General features: G+C 37.5%; 1 protein-coding gene across 4 annotated transcripts in view; it reads left to right on the forward strand.

The window, feature by feature from the left end:
* Window positions 1–19741, forward strand: part of LOC141399821 (solute carrier family 7 member 14) — a 92688-nt gene extending 72947 nt beyond the window's left edge. Inside the window, exons 2-12 of one of the 4 annotated variants that reach the window (XM_073979145.1) lie at window positions 3205–3330; window positions 12571–12724; window positions 12799–12930; window positions 13055–13153; window positions 13253–13461; window positions 13528–13883; window positions 17822–18402; window positions 18555–18720; window positions 18921–19137; window positions 19218–19335; window positions 19412–19741. In XM_073979145.1, the coding sequence (XP_073835246.1) occupies window positions 3205–3330; window positions 12571–12724; window positions 12799–12930; window positions 13055–13153; window positions 13253–13461; window positions 13528–13883; window positions 17822–18402; window positions 18555–18720; window positions 18921–19137; window positions 19218–19335; window positions 19412–19587 (2334 nt within the window). In that variant the 3' untranslated portion in view covers window positions 19588–19741. Of the gene's footprint in view, window positions 1–3204; window positions 3331–11954; window positions 11995–12570; window positions 12725–12798; window positions 12931–13054; window positions 13154–13252; window positions 13462–13527; window positions 13884–17821; window positions 18403–18554; window positions 18721–18920; window positions 19138–19217; window positions 19336–19411 lie in introns of those variants that run through there. The other 3 variants (XM_073979146.1, XM_073979147.1, XM_073979148.1) reach the window with 3 other exon arrangements.
* The last annotated feature ends 220 nt before the right edge of the window (window positions 19742–19961 follow it).

Here is a 19961-nt window from a genome sequence, read left to right on the forward strand (position 1 = left end):
ATCGTTGACGACTTTTTCACACAAGTGTCCCAGTATTCATGCACGACAACATGGGCGACAAGGTAAGCGAAGCTGTCGTCGACGACGACTTCGAAGACAAAAAACCTACATTTCGTTAACGACCCTTTGCAGACAGTGTCTTGCAATTTGTCACCAACGACCCCCCATAAAATAATTTCATTTACATATGTTTTACATATGTTTTTTTACATATGTTTTTAAAATTTTATTAAAATAAAAAAAAAAAATAAAATTTATGTACATATAAAAATAAACTACATAATATAAAATCATTTGCGCGGCAGTGTGATATATAATCCAGAACGGCCCAAGACTGTCTTGAACAACAACTCCTAGGACGGCAAGACTTTTTAGGCGAATTCTGTAAAGAATAAAACATTATGCACAATCTTGTTATGTATAAATATACCTATATAAGCCATTTATATACTTCCCTTTAATTGTTTCCAGGATCGCGGTCCAATATAATAGACTCCAAATAAGAAATTCCAATTCTATGTTGATTGCTTCATCTGTGTTAAAGAAACAAACAAAAATCATTGTTTTAAAGTTAATATGTATGTCAGCCATACTATTTTTCACTTACCTCCCGCTATTTGCAAAAATGTAACGAATTTTTAATTCAAAACGTAATGTTTGAACGATTTCAGTCGTATTAAAATATTAACAATTTCTAGATATATGTACAAATATTTCATAGCATATTTCGTTTGAGTATTTTTTGTTTTTTTTTTCTGGTGACACATTGCAAGAAATTGTCATGCATCGTGTCGTGCATGACAATTTCGGAAATTTCATCAACGAATCGTCGACGAAAATGTCATTGAAGACTCAATTTTCTATTGGGTATGTATGTATTATGTACGTTCGTGTGAAAAGAAGGAGGACTATGAACTATCAATATTACTGTCCAGTCATCCTTACAATTTGCGCCTGCCTTAACAATGTTGTCCCCTTGGAAAAACAAAATGTGTTATCCTTGTAGGTATATGCAATTTTTTATTGTTTTCATATACTCGTACATGTATTACTTCTAAATGGCCAGAAGAGGCAATATCATGGCTTTTTGCAGATATACACACACAAATACTTACATACATTTAGAAGTACATCCATATTATATTAACAATAGAACCTTGATTTCCATAGCCATTTATTTCGGAATATAAAGTGGCCAATTGATAGTCAAGCATAACAATATAAGCTTTGTTCCCTTACTTTTTCAATGGTAAAAGATAACTTTTGAAATTGCTCTCTCAAGATCAGTTTTACCAGAAAAGTAAAGGAACGGAAAATGGTAGATCTGGTAACAATGTCAAAAAGAAACATAAAAATTCAATTTTCTTCTTTTATTCTACTGTTTTTAAGCGCTCTTTTTTCTTACGTTTTTTGTTATTTTTTCTTCATTGCCAATCGTTAATCAAATGTCGAAGAATCAGTTGTACCATTTTTTACCCGAAGAAATTTGTCTGGTAGCCTGTGGTAGAAGAGAACGTCATTTTTGTTCTCACTTTCTTAAAAATTTTTTCCAGTTTTACCACTTTTTGCAGGTTAAAAATGGTAAGAATGGTAACCTCTGGCAAGTAAAGGAACACAACTATTATAGCTGATATTGAACCTAATTTACACTTGAGCCTAAAATAAATATTTGGGGCAAATACGTACTTTATTGGACAGATATTCAATTAAATTGACAACTTAAATGACGTATTTTTTAAAACCTGTTAAACGGCGTTTGCATTGGAGTATTTCGCCGGGTTAACCTTCTTTATGAGGATTTATTTGACGTTTGCTCTATGGAATTAACATTTGAAACCCAATTTGTTTATTAAATCCGGTTAAGTGCAAACGGATTATTAGATTGAAGTAGGGCTTGAGTTTTGTACGGTGTTTTACCAGGTTTTTTTTCGGACTAACCTCCTTAAGTCAGTGTTTAGACGTTAAGGGGTGTGTGTACCCCATACACACCCCTGTACTCGCAAATTCTGTTTTGTTTCTTTATTTTTCGCAGTGTTTTTTCTCCATTTTCTTTCATTTTATTTTCTCCGCAGGCAAATAAACGACAACGCATACATTTGAATTAAAATCTTTTATAATGAAAAATAAATATAACAACAAATTATCAGTAAAAATTAATAGTAAACATATACATCTGTATTTATTTAATTTTTAATTAAATTATATTTAATTTAAATATCGCTATAGTATTGCCTTACAGTCTGTTTCACTATGTCGAACGAAAATGAAAACGAAAGAAAAACTACTTAACTCGTGTATGATTTTCAAATTTTGTAGTTGTTTCGAAGCACACACATTTCGTTCGCATTCATTTTCTTTCGACATAGTGAATCAGGCCCTTAGAATGGTCAGAATTTATTTAACGTATATGCTATGGAATTGACATTTGAAATCGGGTGTCGCTGGAAACCTGTTGTAACCGCTCAAACACCATCAACAATTTGCACACACTGTTCAAACCAAAATACGCATGTGTTCAACATTTTTACGCAAACAAACCCAACGCTACCGTTGACAAACACAACACACAAGATTTCATTCAATTTAATAGCTTTATGCTTCCCAAGGGCAATCAATATATTTCAAAAAAACAAATATGTGCCAATGTAAACAAAGTACACACACATACAAGTTTAGACAATATACATACATATATTATAGCTTCGTTCCCGTACTTTTTAATGGTAAAACTCGTAAAAGAGAGAACTGCAAAAAATTTGTTCTTACACACAAGTTTTCTGAAATAGTTCGGGAACGGAAAAATGGAAAATACGTCAAAAAAACTGGAACAAATGTCAAAGTCGGCGTATCAGCCAATCAGACGCCGGCAACCATGTTACTATTTTTTTACTCGCCCAAATTTGTCGTGTAAAAAGTTTTTAAAGAGAGCGTCATTCAGCGCCATTTTTGTTTAAAGAGAAGTGAACATTTTACAACTTTTTTGTGTACGGGAACGCTTTTTCGAGTAAAATGTGTAAAAGTCGTAAAAATTGTAAAAACTTTTTAGTTCTGGAACACAGCTTATATATATACAAACATAGTGGATATAACTCCATGTAAATTAGTCATATCCTTGCCGTTATTTGTTGCCAATATAAGAAACATATATCATTCGCACACACACATTATATACTAATAAATCTGTATTTTTGTTTTCTGTTTCAGGTCAAATTCAAAGTTCCCTTGCCACCCGGTGTATCAACCTCAACGCTGCTGCCAAAATTAATACGCACCAAAGATGTTAAACAGTTGCAAGACGGCACAACACAACCTACAAAGCCAAAATTAACGGTAAGTACGAATATGTTCCGATCAAGATTAGAGTAATTTCATGAATGAAATTTCATTGAAATGTCCGTTCTTAGGTCGAGTTGCTACTAGAGCATTTTGTAAAAGTTCAGTAGTGGGGAACTCGATCTAGAATAATTTCAATGAATTTTTGAAATGACATTTTGTATTTTTTTAGTAAAAATATATAATTACAAGAAACTAGTGTACACGCTTTCATGTGTTCTGCAATTTTGCTTTGCTGCAATATTTGTATGAAACCATCAGACTGTTTTATTTTACATTTTCTTTTACTTTCATGTCAAAATTTCATTGAAATTACTCTTAGCGTGGACTGGGACTAAGAACGCAGATTTCAATGAAATGTCTTTCATGAAACTACTATAGGGTGAACCCGGACGAAGAAAATTATTGCACACCAAGTCGATGGTCAGACTAGCCAGGTTTCTTGAAACCAATTTCGTTAAAGTCTCTTTTCAAGTTTCGCTAGTGTTCATACACGTCAACGTGAGATTTTTGCGTGTCCTCTTTATTTTACCATTCGCGTTTGTTGTGTTTCTCATACCAATAAAAACAAAACAAACAAATAAATAAACTGAAAAACAACACAAAATAATTAAATTAATACAAGTGAGAAAAGGCTATAGTCGGTACGGGGCCGACTATGTGATACCCTACACCACTACCTTTCTTTTAGGGAGATACGAAAGTTTTCACCTATCTGGCTTTTATACAAAATGACTTAAGGCGAACTGAACCAAAATAATTAATATTTAATTTTATATTTGACTACTATCGACATCACCAACATCAATATGCTTCTATCTCTGTGAGAAAATTTCGTGATGATCCGATAAAAATTCCGACCTGTAGTGTGATTGCACAAAAAGTGGAAAAAAGGGATGTATTACCGACTATTGCGATATCTCTATTATTTTACCACATATGCCAACCTACTTTGCATAATTTTAAAGATGGGATTTTCTACTTTCTCAGTAAGGCTTTCCTTTAAGATGGTCCCCAACCAAAGGTGTGATATCCGTCATTATTATTAAAATCGCAAAAATTAAAAGTTGGTTTTTATTTGCGACTCTTGTGATATCATCGTTGTTTGATCAGTTAAGAGAACCTGCTTAACATCATTAGAAAGGTGATATTTTCTACTTTCATTGTCAGGTTTTTGGTATACCCCTTATAGAAGCTGAGATATTCGCTTTGGAAAAAACGTTGTCTTTTTATCCAAATAAGTTTTTTGCCCATTCCGGCCCTAAATGTTATCCGACCATCACCAAAATCAATAGGCTTCTTCCTCTGTGGGACACCCATTAACCCTCATAATTTCGTGACTATCCGATCAAAATTGCAACCTGTAGCGCGATTTCCAAAAAAATGGATAAATGGGATGTATTACCGACTATTGCGATATCTCCGTTATTTGGTCACCTACGCCGACCTAGTTTGCATTATTGTAAAAATGGAATCTTCTACTTTCATAGTCAGGCTTTGCTTTTGGAAAGTCCCCAACAAAAGCTGTGATATTCGTCATTATAATTAAAATCGCAAAAATGAAAATTTGGGGTTTATTTGCGGCTATTGTGATATCTTCGTTGTTTGATCACCTACGAGAACCTATTTTACATCATTAGAAAGGTGATATTTTCTACTTTAATTGTCAGGTTTTGTTTTTGGTGTACCCCATACAGAAGCTGAGATATTCGCTTTGGAAGAAAGCGTTGTCTTTTTATCCACATAAGTTTTTTGCCCATTCCGACCCCTAAATATTATCCGACCATCACCAAAATCAATAGGCTTCTTCCCCTCCGGAACCCCCATCAACATCCGAAATTTCGTGACGATCCGATCAAAATTGCGACCTGTAGCGTGATTACAAGGTTTAGATGGACAGACGGACAGACAGACGGACGGACGGACGGACTGACGGACGGACACACATAGCCAGATCGACTCAGCTCGTCGAGACATTCAATTTGATATATATAAGTATGGGTCTACGACCATTATTTCGATGCGTTACAAACTTTTTGGCCAAAACCAACTTATAATACCCTCCCCACATAGTGGTGTAGGGTATAATTAATAGTTAAATGTCAACTCTTTCATTAATCAACGAATAACAAGAAGAGGCAACACAACAACAAAGGGTGATTTGGCTTCCAACAGTACAACATGGTTTAGACTATACACTTATTCGATTATTAAGTGTATTATCTCGATTTATTTTACATATATTGTATGAAAATAGGTCTTTCTCGTTACTCAAAAGTTTGCAACAATTTGTACAAATTGTTGCGTAAAGTTGTCTGTTAACCCACTTGTTCTCTGTTAACTCCCTGTTTTTCATTGAAAACTTGCAAGTTTTTGCTGCAGAAATTTCTTCTAGCAAGAACTTGCAAGTAACCAGACACACATAATAGGTCTGTACGATAACCCAAAAGTTTGTACAAATTTGTACAAACTTTTAAAAATGCTGTTCGATAACAAACTTGTTCAGTATAAGAGAACTGAGAGAACTTGCAAGTAGTTGCAAGAATTTGCATATACTTTTTAGTTGCGAAGTTATCGAACAGGCATAATGACAACTTAAATCCACTTGATTTGTTAAAACATGCATCGCCAAACGTGATATACGTTTAGATTTGCCAAATCCACTCGATTTCAAATCTAAAGTCCATAGCGCGAACTTCATATAAATTCTCGTCATAGGTATACGCTATGGAATTGGCACAAGAAATCGAGTTGATTTCGTAAATCTAAAAGTACTATAAGGTCATGTTTATATTAGCTGTGTTACTTTACTTACCTGAGGTTACCATTTTAACCTGGAAAGCGTTCCTTAACCCCGAAAAGTGGAAAAACTGGAAGCAATTTTTAAGAGAATGAGAGTGGAGAGAGGCTTTCTCTCCTACCACAGGCTACCAGAAAAAATTCTGCAGGTAAAAAATGGCAGAACTGATTTTTTGACTTTTGTTTGACGATTATTTCACAATGAAAAAGAAAATGGACGAATAACAGAAGAAAAAGTCGAACGCTGACAAAACTAAATTAAAAACTGTGGAATAAAAGACGAAATTTGATTCTTTTATGTTTCTTTTTGACATTGCTGCCAGATTTACCATTTTTCCGTTCCTTTACTTTTCTGCTAAAAATGTTCATGAGAGAGCAATTTTGAGCAATTTTGACACTTTTCTCTTTTACCACCCTTACCATTAAAAAAGTAAAGGAACAAAGCTATTATAGCCTTTTGCAGGGTTAAACGCCTGTAATGATTGGTTTACATTTACGAAATCCACTCGATTTCAACTGTCAAATCCATAGGTTAAACGTCAAATGAAATCCAGATGAAATTTCATTTAAACTGTCAATCCCATACAATATACATACGTCAAATAAAATACAGTGGATTTAGAACTACGATTTATTTGATGTATATACTATGGAATTGACATTTGAAATCGAGTGGATTTATGAGTCTAAACATACTATTAGCCTGCTTAGTGAGGATTTACTTGACGTATACGTAAAGGAATTGACATTTGAAATCCGATTATATATAAACGTACTATAATGCCAAGTTTACACTTGCGCTCCAAAATACACCCTGGTGTTTACACCTATTTTTTGTTGATTTCAAACATATCACAATTATCAAGGCAGATGCACATACGCAGCTGACCGAACATGAATTTGCAAAACAAGTTGCGGTAAATTGAATTAGTCATCGAAAATATACGACAATATAGAACTTTACAAATTTATTTCGCAAATGATCGTAAAATTACCTATATATAGTATTGTTACGGAATTAGATTTAACTAATCTCCGTGTAGACGTTGTTTTATTCCCCGATACGATTTGTACCAAATAAAACAGGGTTCGTTTTAGATTACGTTTCTACAATGCTTTATTTACTTTATTACACTTATTCAGAACCGACTTTAATTACAAAGCACACAGCAAGTCTCTAGTTAGCACGCAGCTCTTATTTAACCGATATGTTCAGTTCAACGCTTAAAACACAACTCACCCAATGTTGCCATTCGTAACTCTATTTATACCCAAAATCTCCTTGGTCTAGAAATATCTAGAAATATGGCAACAACTGGAATCTGTGCAGCGAACACACAGACTCACATTCGCACTAAGCGAACATCCATACTCACATACATACAAGCACAGTAATGACGTAACTACAACAACAAACAACTACACGAAATACAAGAAGTAGGAACTAAACGATAATTACGTTATTGTTGCAAAACAAAACAAACAAAAGAACATTAACAAAAGGTAATGTAACGACTAGAATGATGAAGAGAGTTCTACATGGTAGTTGTTGTTGCTTAAATAAAGTAACTGCGTAATAAAAACATTACGTTACAATTCAAATTTTTAAATTAACGGAAATTAAACTAAACTAACTTAAACCTATCAGTTACATTCGTAACATTGCCTCCCGCTTAAGCCTGTTCGTCCCGAATAGGCACAGTTCCCTCTCGGTGGTATGGGCATTGGTAACACTGCCTCCCGCTTAAGCCTGTTCCTCTTGACTAGATGCAGTTCTCGTTCTGTAGTGGTGGCAACTGATTTAGATGTACCCTCTACTGCGTCAGCTTTGGACTCTTGCTCTTCTGGACGACGTTGCTTTCTCTCCAGGAATCGCGATGCTATACCTTCTTTCTTCGTGGTCACCTTCCTAAGTGCCACCTGGTCTTCCTCGGACTTGCCCTTCCTTGCTGTACGGCCGCTTTTCGATAGACCTTTCCTCGACGTACATCTTCTCTTTTTCCTCCCCGTCGCGAGATTTTTCCACTTTCCTACGGGCCAATTGTCAGCGGCTTCCACCTTCAGCGTACGGACATCTACAGCGATCTCGTCGGATTCTTCACTTTGGCGATGCTTGCTTTTCTCGTTGTAGCCCACATTTATCGGTATTTCCACATTGGACCAAGTCATCACACGGTGCTTTATGTCCAGGTTGATGTCGAAGGCAATCATAAAGGCCTGCGTACATAAGCAGCCTTGCCTGATTGCCTTGCTTTCCTGCTTCATTTCTGACATAATAAAAATAAAAGAATAAAGAAGGCCGAGCAAATTTCGAACTGGGTTGCCCTTTTCTTTTTTATTCTTTTATCAGAAGTAAGCAAGGTAAGCAGGCAAGGCAGCTAATGTACGTAGGCCTTAAAGTCTACGCCAAGTATAACTTCGTCCACAATATCGGCCACTATAAAATCGAAATTTACCGATTTCCTACCCATACTTAGCCTTTGGTAGGCCTTTCCATGCACCGGGGTCTTCTCGCCTGTGGCCGTCCGCAGTTTGACTCCATTTAACGGCAATACCTTCCCTTTTACCAAATCCGGTCTAATAATGGACTTTGTTGCACCGGTGTCCAATGTCAAGGTACGCAATACACCATTGACGAAGCCTTTAACCGTTAAGTTGTGATTCTTCTGCTGGACTATGGCTATAGAGATTGTGGGACCATCATTTTCATCCTCTGCCAGCAGCGTCTCGTGATTGACGGAATTCCCTTTATTTGATTCACCTGATGTCACCCTTTCCAGATTCTTGGCCACCGGTTGGTCGTCGCTTTTTGAAGGCGGTGAGGTGGATCTGGGCCTTGCTTGTCTCAATCTGCATTCTCGGGCCAAGTGTCCAGTTTTCCGACAGTTATAACAAGTTTTTCTCGTTTTACCAGCCCCTCGTTTCACACGCATTAGTGCATCCTTCAGCGGATCGACAACGGTCTGGGAATTGTTGTCCTCAACTTGCAGCCTCCTCACGTTGTAGGCTTTAGGTTTCACCAGCATCCTCGCGGTTTCTTGGGCCAGGGCAAATGACACGGTTTCTGCAAATGTTCCTATCGGTGCCGCATACGTCGCAAATTTTATCTCTGGATCACGAATACCACTTGCAAATGTCTCAATCTTTATGCGGTCCACCAATGGATGTGTCTCTCCTGGATATGCCAACTGCGCCAACCGCTCTATATCAGCCGCAAAGTCTTGTAAGGTCTCATTTGGCTTCTGGACTCTTCCCCTCAGTTCCATTCGGTAGATCTCTTGCTTGTGTTCACTACCGTACTTACGTTCAAGAGCAGCCATTATATCTCCATAGTTGTTCCTAGAAGCGGCGGGAATACTCTGTAATACGTCAGCAGCATCACCCTTCAATGCCATAAGGAGTGATACCGCCTTGTCGTTGTCGTTCCAAGAATCTCTAGCAGCCAATGTCTCGAACTGTAATTTGAACACATTTAAAGAGGTTGAGCCGTCGAACACTGGAGGCTTGATTTTTATCGTGTTATGAATAGCTCTCACTGGGCCACCTTTGATTTCCAGTTCCGACATTTTCTTTTCTATGCCCAGAATCTTCTCATCTTGAGCCAGAAATTTCTCGTCAACAGACAAAATCTTTTTATCCAACTCTTTAATTTGTACCTCCACGTTTTCTACTCTCTTTTCAATCACCATCGTGATGTTCTCGAGTTTCTCGTTAATAGTTCTAGAATTTGCCTCTAATTTCTCTTCCATGCCCTTAGCGATTTTTCTAGAGTTCTCTTCTAACTTTTCCTCTAATTTTCTGGAATTTTCTTCGCTCTTTCTGGACATCTCTTCCAACATCTTACAGTTGTCAGATTTCATTTCCGCCATAAGTCTGGAAGTTTCTTCATTTTTCTTATTCATTTCCAGCATCATCATAGCCAGCATTGATTTCAAATCGTCACCCCTGGCAGCTACCGACGAAACTTCCTCAACGCTGGATTCGCCCTTTGCCGATAACTCGACTTCCTCCTTCTCGAACTCATATTCATCGATGTTCATTCCACGGCGCTCGAACTCTTCCAACAAGCGTTTTTGTAGTTCGGCCTTGTTGCCAGTAGAACACAACTCCAACTTACTTAGCTCCTTCTTCAAGTCTTCCACTCGTAGATCCTTAAACTTCATTGCAGGATGATCGTAATCTCACTGCTGACACCAATTGTTACGGGATTAGATTTAACTAATCTCCGTGTAGACGTTGTTTTATTCCCCGATACGATTTGTACCAAATAAAACAGGGTTCGTTTTAGATTACGTTTCTACAATGCTTTATTTACTTTATTACACTTATTCAGAACCGACTTTAATTACAAAGCACACAGCAAGTCTCTAGTTAGCACGCAGCTCTTATTTAACCGATATGTTCAGTTCAACGCTTAAAACACAACTCACCCAATGTTGCCATTCGTAACTCTATTTATACCCAAAATCTCCTTGGTCTAGAAATATCTAGAAATATGGCAACAACTGGAATCTGTGCAGCGAACACACAGACTCACATTCGCACTAAGCGAACATCCATACTCACATACATACAAGCACAGTAATGACGTAACTACAACAACAAACAACTACACGAAATACAAGAAGTAGGAACTAAACGATAATTACATTATTGTTGCAAAACAAAACAAACAAAAGAACATTAACAAAAGGTAATGTAACGACTAGAATGATGAAGAGAGTTCTACATGGTAGTTGTTGTTGCTTAAATAAAGTAACTGCGTAATAAAAACTTTACGTTACAATTCAAATTTTTAAATTAACGGAAATTAAACTAAACTAACTTAAACCTATCAGTTACATTCGTAACAGTATTAATTGTGTATAGTACTAACAAATGAAAAAATACAAGTTGATTTTATCGTTGAGACATCATAATAATAAATATTGATAGATAATAGTTGTGCTCAGAACCTGCAAAATATTAGTACTTGCAGTAGTTTTCCCGTTTAGTGCTAAAAATGCGTTCCCGTACTCCGAAATGTAGCAAGACTTGCACTTCTCTTTAAACAAAAATTGCGCCGAATAACGCCCTCTTCTCCTGTTTTCTACCATACAATTTTGGCCTAGTAGAAACTAGCAGCAAGCATGTTCATTTGCATCTAAATAAGATAGCTGGTACGTTGATTTGACATTTCTGCTGGAGTTTTTGTAATTTCCGCCATGTTTCCGTTCCCGCATTTTTTAAGAAATTTGTATTGGGAAGCAATTTTTGACAATTCGCTCTTTTTTCTAATATTACCATTAAAAAAGTACGGGAACACAATGAAAAATAGCATTGTAATAAAATAATTTAATATTTTTTTTTTCACATTGTTTACAAATTTTGATACCAAAATTTTTTGTTACAGCAATTGACTATCTACCTTATTTATTGTGATACGTGAAAAGTGTTGCAACTTTTGGTACTTTGTTAGGGAAAAACAGGGTTGTATATCATGTGTACTGTGATTTCGATGTTGATTTCGCTGAAATCACGAAATGAGATGATTTCATTTTTGTATGCGAAATAATGATAAATTTTGCTTGATTCCGCTCGAAATCACGAAGCGCCTTCGAAATCACGAAACGACGGCGAATGTAAACCTAGGTTTACTTTTACGAAATTCACTCGATTTCAACCGTCAATTCCATTGCTAAAATGTCAAATGAAATCCAGGGGATTTCAGATGAGATTTCATTTGACGTATACACAAAGGAATTGACAGTTGAACATAGTATAAGTTCAGTTTAAATCATAGTATAAGTTCATAGTCTAACAGGCGTTTAAATGTACTATAAGAGTCGTCACATGGTTTATTAAACAAGCGTCGTTTATGTTGTAAGTTCTATAGAATATCTGTCAAATAACTGACGTAAATTGCCAAAACACCTTTTTTAAGTACAAATATAAAGTGAGTTTAAATAATAATAATAATTCGGAGTTCATTGAAATTAATTTGCAAAAAGGATGCATTTTTAGGGATAAGAACAGCAATGGCTCGTGTTCCGATGACAGATCAAACCCTGAGATTCACCTACTACCGGGATCTATTGCATCTCAATGAAGTTTGACTGTGGTGGATGCGGATGTGACAAACTGAGCACATCAATATTACTTTTTCTCCGTTCCGGCACGGACCAAAACAATCCGGAGCAGACACTCCGGGACATGCTGCTCGTAACACCGAAAAACGACACAAATACAAGCACAAACATGTGTACACTGAAGGGGAGCCACTGGCCGGACCACGGGTGTTGCGTGGTATCGAAAAACCCGCCGCCGTGAGAGAAATGCGGGCAATGAAATCACCCTATCCATTGAATGATATACAAATTTTGTGATATTTATAAGCATCTTATCTACAAATTTTTACTGATTTATTTTCCCTCTCTTCTTTGTTTTCCACCAATTTAGAAATGTCTAAATACCCTGGATCTCACATCACTTGGCATTGGTTCCTGTTGCGGTACCGGCATGTATTTGGTTGCTGGTATGGTGGCCAAGAATATAGCTGGTCCTGGTGTGGTAATTAGTTTTATTATTGCAGCAATAGCTAGTATATTTTCAGGTCAGTATCAATATACAGCACCCTTGGTGGTTAACAGCAATTCAACACTTGCTTTTGTTTTTCTTGCATTTCAGGCGCCTGTTATGCTGAATTTGGTGTACGAGTACCGCATACATCCGGTTCGGCGTATATGTATTCATATGTGGCTGTTGGTGAATTTGTTGCATTTGTTATTGGTTGGAATATGATATTGGAATATTTAATAGGTAATAACCGTAAAATACAGATATCCCATTAATATAGAAGTCATGTCTGTTGTTATTGGGCGCCAATGTTTTTAAGAGGTGGAAAACTCTGAACTATGTATTTCTTCCTTTCATACTTCTTTAGGAACAAGTGCCTGTGCATGTGCGTTAAGCTCCAGTTTTGATTCACTTACTGGTGGTGCGATTTCAAGCACAATTAGTGATACAGTGGGAACCATATTTGGTAAGTTTATTTTGAAACCCATTGTGAGAAATTATATAAATATGAGTCAATTTCTCTCTCCTCTACTTTCTTTCCCTCTCTCTACTTCTCATACAATAGGTAAACCACCGGATTTTATAGCCTTTGGCATAACGCTATTGATGACAGTGGTCTTAGCGTTGGGCGCCAGTAAATCAGTTATATTCAATCATACCTTAAATGCCATTAATTTGGCCACCTGGGTATTTGTTATGACCGCTGGATTTTTCTATGTGGATTCCAGTACATGGACAGAACATCAAGGATTTCTGCCATATGGTTGGAGTGGGGTGAGTTACACATTTTAAACAAAACAAAAAACAAATGCTTAAATTCTAACCTCATCCTTTTTGCAGGTATTTTCTGGTGCTGCCACATGTTTTTATGCATTTATTGGTTTTGATATTATTGCAACAACGGGCGAGGAGGCCCATAATCCACAAAAAAGTATTCCAAAAGCAATATTGGGTTCATTGGTGATTGTTTTATTGGCCTATGTATCGGTCAGCTTGGTTCTAACGCTGGTTGTACCCTACGATCACATTAACACCGGTGCTGCTTTGGTTCAAATGTGGACCTATGTTAATGCACCCAAGTGTCGCGCCATTGTGGCAATTGGTGCGACTGCTGGTTTATCGGTGGCCATGTTTGGTTCCATGTTCCCAATGCCACGAGTTATTTACGCCATGGCTCAGGATGGTTTGATATTTAGGTGAGTTTTGAAATTTAAAAATGTAACAATACAAAGTTATGGATGCTTCGGATAATCTTAAGCATAACAGTATAGCTCTAATTATAAAATAACCTTTGCGTACATCGAATTATACGCATAGCAATGCTACTCGAAGTGACAGGTGATGCAAAAGAAAGAGGAACGGACGAACCAATTTTCTTGCCCTTTGCAATTTAGTCTTTGTCCATATTTATATTCGCTAATTTTCTTTGCGGCATTTGTCAGTTTGTAGGAGAGAGAGGTGAGACATATAGTAACCCTTTGCCTCTCAACACCCCCTCTCACCGACAAGCTGAATTGCCGCAAGGAAAATTGCGAAATGTATATTATATGCAACTAGGATGGTTGGTGTTTTTTATTTGGGATACGACTTCTATTTTTCTTTTCAAAATAGTCAGGCTTAATCTCATAGTCGTTGTTTTAATATTTTATTAAAACAACTTTAATTTATTAGTGGGAAAAAATTGGAGATGTTTAACAAGGGGTAAGGCAGGCAAGACTATAGTTTCGGATCTCGCCACAGATCCTCATCAGTTCCCTTGTTTCCTGTATTTCAACAAGAAACTTTTTATACCCAAGTGTCAATTGCTCGCTCAAATAGATACGTGTCCAAAGAAACACCCTGATCGAGAATTTCTTTGGCACTACCCAAACCTTACCCCTTGGTAAACATCGTCAAATTTTCCCCCTAATAAATTAAAGTTGTTATAATAAAATATTAAAACAACGACTAACCCTGCGTTTACCAATGCCAGTATTGGCAAGACAATAGCAAAAATACAAACCTTTTTTACAAATACATTTATAAATTTTTAAATACGTATGGAGAAAAGTATGAATGTATTGGTGAAAATGGTTTGTAACTTTGCTATTGTCTTGCCAATACTGCCTGTGTGTAAACGCCTAGTAGGTTAGGTTAGTTTAAAGGACGCGTAGCTGTCATATTGGACAGCCATTTCACTCGGAGACCTTATGGTCCATTGTGTTCATCCTGTAGGGGGTTTGAAAGAGAAGAAATGTATATTACCTGGAAAAGAAGAATAGATGTCAAGGAAAGAAGTAAACAAAGTAATGGAGTTAAAGAGTATTAATGGTAGAGAAGTCATTGAAAAGGATATTTTAGATATAAGAGCGAGAGAGGAGAGTTTGGTTGGTTGGTTCTCGTTGAAGCCACTTTAAACCTTTGGCCAAAAGAAGCAGTTTCGTCGGCTCGACTTGGCAGAACGTTGTCAGAGATGTTGTGGTGTGTTCACCCACCGTTCGAAGTCTCCTGGTCATGAGCACTGGACAACGACATAATAAGTGCTCAATCGTCTCCGTCTCTTTATCATCTTCGTGTCGTCTCTATCCCATCTGCAGGTCAGAGATCTTATCCTGCAGTGTCCTGTGATTGTTCCAACAATTAATTTCAGATCGGATTTCTTCATGGAGAGAAGGGATATAGTTCTTCGCTGAGATAGGTTGGGCCAGATTGCTTTTGATATCTTGCAACCAGGTTCATTGTTCCAAATCTGACCAGCCTTGTCCCGGTAAACTTGCTCTAGCTGCCGCATGAAATGACACAAGGGTAGCTTGATAGAGTTGTCGATTTCAATGTCGGTTGACTCCGATCCGCTGCGCGCCAGCTCATCCGCTATCTCATTGCCTTCGATACTGCAGTGACCCGGGACCCATCATAAGGTAACGATTGATTTTAGGTCTTTCAGAGCTTTCCTGCAGTCCAAGACCGCAGCAGAGTTGATTGAGTGGGATTTAAGGGCCGCCTGACTATCCACGTAGATAGTCACCGGTCCAGTTATATCCCCTTTTTATTGCTTTCGTAACTGCAAAGATTTCGGCCTGGAAGAATGTAGAATGTTCGTTCAACCTGTATGAGAGCTGTAAATTGAGGGTATCGCTGTAGACGTCTGCTCCTGTTCCCATTTCCATCTTGGAGCCGTCGGTAAAAACCTCTATACCGAGTAGAGGTGGGGAATTGTGGGTCCAGGCCTCCCTATGGGGTTTTCGTACATCAATCTCGTCGAAGTATAACTGTGGTGCTATGTAGTCACTGATTACCTCCGATCCCAGTTGAAATCCGGAACGTCGTAAGATAGAGGCATAACCATAATCAGTGTTGCGCCATGAGTTTGTCTCTTTGAGACGGAGAGCCCTCTTGGCTGCCAACTCTTGTACTACAAGATTTAACGGGTGAAGATCAAGTGGGACGTTGAGTGCTGCCTGCGGAGTGCTTTTCATAGCACCGGTAATTAACAATGATGCCGCTCTTTGAACAGTGTTTAACTTATGAAGAAGCGTCGTCTTGTTCAAAGCATTCCACCATACCAGAGAACCATAGGTAAGGATTGGGCGTACTATGGTCGTAAAAATCCAATGGATGACCTGTGGTTTCAGTCCCCAGCTCTTACGTATGGAGTTCTTGCAAGAATAGAGTGCTATTAGACCTCTCTTGGCACGTTCTTCGACATTCCTTTTCCATGTTAATTGATGGTCCAGGATGATGCCGAGGTACTTGGCTTCTAGAGACAGCCCCAGGACAACCGCATCAAGCATTGGTAGTGTGAATGGTTTGACTTTCTCATAGTCGTTGTTTTAATATTTTATTAAAACAACTTTAATTTATTAGTGGGAAAAAATTGGAGATATTTAACAAGTGGTAAGGCAGGCATACCAGAGAACCATAGGTAAGGATTGGGCGTACTATGGTCGCAAAAATCTAATGGATGACCTGTGGTTTCAGTCCTTACCTATGGAGTTCTTGCAAGAATAGAGTGCTATTAGACCTCTCTTGGCACGTTCTTCGACATTCCTTTTCCATGTTAATTGATGGTCCAGGATGATGCCGAGGTACTTGGCTTCTAGAGACAGCTCCAGGACAACCGCATCAAGCATTGGTAGTGTGAATGGTTTGACTTTCCTCTTTTTGGTAAACAGGACCAGCTCAGTCTTAGACGGATTCACCCCAAGTCCACTGTTGTGCGCCCATCTTGAAAATTTGACTAGAGCTCCTTGCATGAGTTCCAATAATGTTTGTGGGAACTTACCGCTAATCATTATGACCACGTCGTTGGCATAAGCAATCGTTTTTATTCGTAGTTCATCATATTCGTTAAGTATTTCGTTAAGTATAACGCCTAGTAAGGCCTGTACTGATTCTGTCCTCAGGTGTGTTGAAGATTATCTAACTCTCACTGATTCAGCACTGACGCTTTCACTGATTCTTCATTCAGGATCAGATCTGTAGATCACTGCCACATGAAGACAATACGGCTTTTAATGACTCTATCCTCAGAAACAAATCCATCAATGTATGTCACTGGAAAACAATGTCGATTTCTCTGATTCGTGATTCCCGACCAGATAGATAATTGCCACAATATGACCATTTGGTTTTTAATGATTCTGTCCGCATAATCAGGTCTGTCTGACCTCAGAATGAGATATGTTAATGACTGTCTCTATAAGACCTTCTCGCTTTCACTGATTCTTCATTCAGGATCTGATCTATAGATGACTGCCACACAAATAAACTTTGGACAGAATCAGACCTACCTGACCTCACAAGGAGATATATCAATGACTACCACTGGACGACCATCTCGTTTTCTCTGAGTCTTCATTCACACACGAAGAGCATTTCGCTTTTAATGATTCTGCTCGCAGAATCAGATCTGTCTGACCCCAGAATGCGATATGTTAATGACTGCATCTAGAAGTGATGTTCTAAAAATCCAAGTTTAACAATACTGGGGCTCAATTCTGTTTCTATGAAAATGTGAAATGAAAACTTTTATAAAGGAAAAAACTGTCAAATGAAAAAAATTATAAAGGAAATATTTTTCATTTCAAATTTTCATAGAACAAGAATCCAGGCCCTGGTTGTCGAACATTATTTCTAATAATTGAGTTTCTTCCAGACAACTTTCCCAACTATGGCAGCGGACAAATGTACCTGGTTTGGCCACAATTGGTAGTGGTATTGCTGCTGCTCTTGTGGCCCTCTCCGTGCGTTTGGAAATTCTCGTCGAAATGATGTCTATTGGCACTCTGCTAGCCTATACCCTGGTATCGACATGTGTCCTCATTTTACGTTATCAACCACACAGTACATCACTGATCGAGCTCCTACCAGCCCAGTTGCGTACTCCTATTACACAAGGCGCCACAGGAGATCCTCGAGCCACAACAGCTGAAGTTATGGAAACAAATAAGTTGACAATTAAACGTGTTACGCGCGGCATGTCAGATTCTGACGACTCATTTATCGATGAAAGTCCTGATGGTTTTATGGGACGTGACGATCAATTTCTGGTTTCTGATCGTTCGGAAAATAAATTCTATGGAGCTGTACATGGTGCCCCGACAGGACCAACAGGTCAAGCCAATGCTTTCGATACAATGGGTCTGAATTTTGTCTCACGGAAAATCCATGAATATGCGTACCTGTGTCCTGGATTCTTTCCCTGGATAAATCCCGGCCAAGCCACATCGGAAAGTGGTAAGTATTCATAGAACTCCAAGTTTGTGTTCTGTTTTTTTGACAAATTTTTGAATTTTTGTGTTTCGAAGAAGCCGAAGCAGTCTAACGAAGAAAACTAAATTTGTTATTGTTGTTTTTCAAAATTCTAAATTTTTGTGCACCCCACACAGGCATGTATGTGACCAAGCTTGTTGGCATCATGTTCGGTCTCATATTCTTCTTGGATCTGTTTGCGGCCATTGGCTGGTCCGGTGGTTTCGCAGCATTCATTTATTTCATTTTAATTATCGGCATATTTGTGATATTATTAATTATCTCAAGACAACCACAAAATAGGTAAACTAAACGATATTCCTTAACTATTTCCTGACTTCCCAACCAATTTTTGGGAACGATCCTGCAAACACTACTAATCACGAATTTGTGTGCGTTTTTTGTTCTTTTCCAAATGCTATTCTCTTTTTTCTCTCTCTCCGGCTCTTTTACTCTTTCTCGGTATCTGTCTCTTTGTGTGTGTGTGATGTTCTACTTTCTAGATATGCACTTGCGTTCCTCACCCCTGGACTTCCATTTATACCGGCAATTGCCGTTGCCGTCAATGTCTATTTAATATTTAAGTTAAGCATCTTAACCTTAGTTAGATTTACCATTTGGATGACCTTGGGTCTAGTGGTGTATTTCTATTATGGCATAACGCACAGTAGTTTGGAACAAGCTAGCGATGAAATGGAACTGAGAGTAGATAAAGATTATGTAAGTATTTGTTTGTTGGAGTATTCGCATGTTGAGGTTAGGTCTAATTAACACTTTTTTCATTTCAAAATATATGACAGAGTAAAAATGCTAATGTTGAGGAGAAAGCAGTCTGGGATCAACCTTCCTTTTTGAACCAAAATCATGAACCAGTATGGGCCAGTAAAGATAATACAACAGCAAATACAAAACATACAAGTAAATTATCTGACACCAAGAATCTTTTGGTTTTTGATATTAACATTAAACATATCTTCATCGTCTCTTTTTCCAGAACAATCTACAAATTATTCCACAAAGTCCCAAAAGAACTCAAATCCCCCAGCCGCCACCACCAATACACACAATACAACAAGTGCACGAAATCCTGGTATTGGACAAACAGCTGGTAATTCGGGAACATTCAGTATGTTCGTGGATGAAACAGAGTTTCCAAAGTGGGATGATTAAAACCAAAGCTAATGGAAACCCCTTCACTCCACACTTGTTTTAAGTATTATTAATTAGTAAAAAAAATTAAAAACGGAACAAAACAAATTCCCTCAATCCCCCAGAAAACATCTGATGAAAGCCACTACAAAGTAAATAGAAACTAGAGAACAAACAGAGAGGAACAAAAACCCCAAAATAAAGTAACAATGTGAGAGCAATGCTTAGATTTATTCAAAATTAAAGGATAAAAACAAAAATTCCATAAAAATCTTAAAGTTGAACTAATTTTTAAATTTGATATTTTTTGTGTAAATATTTGGATTATTGTTTCATTGAAGACAAAACAAAATTATACAAATAATTATGTATTTATAAATGTATATATTTACATT

The sequence above is a fragment of the Musca autumnalis genome, unplaced genomic scaffold, assembly GCF_047663935.1.
Source record: "Musca autumnalis isolate F117 unplaced genomic scaffold, ASM4766393v1 scaffold_3, whole genome shotgun sequence".
NCBI classification, from domain to species: domain Eukaryota; kingdom Metazoa; phylum Arthropoda; class Insecta; order Diptera; family Muscidae; genus Musca; species Musca autumnalis.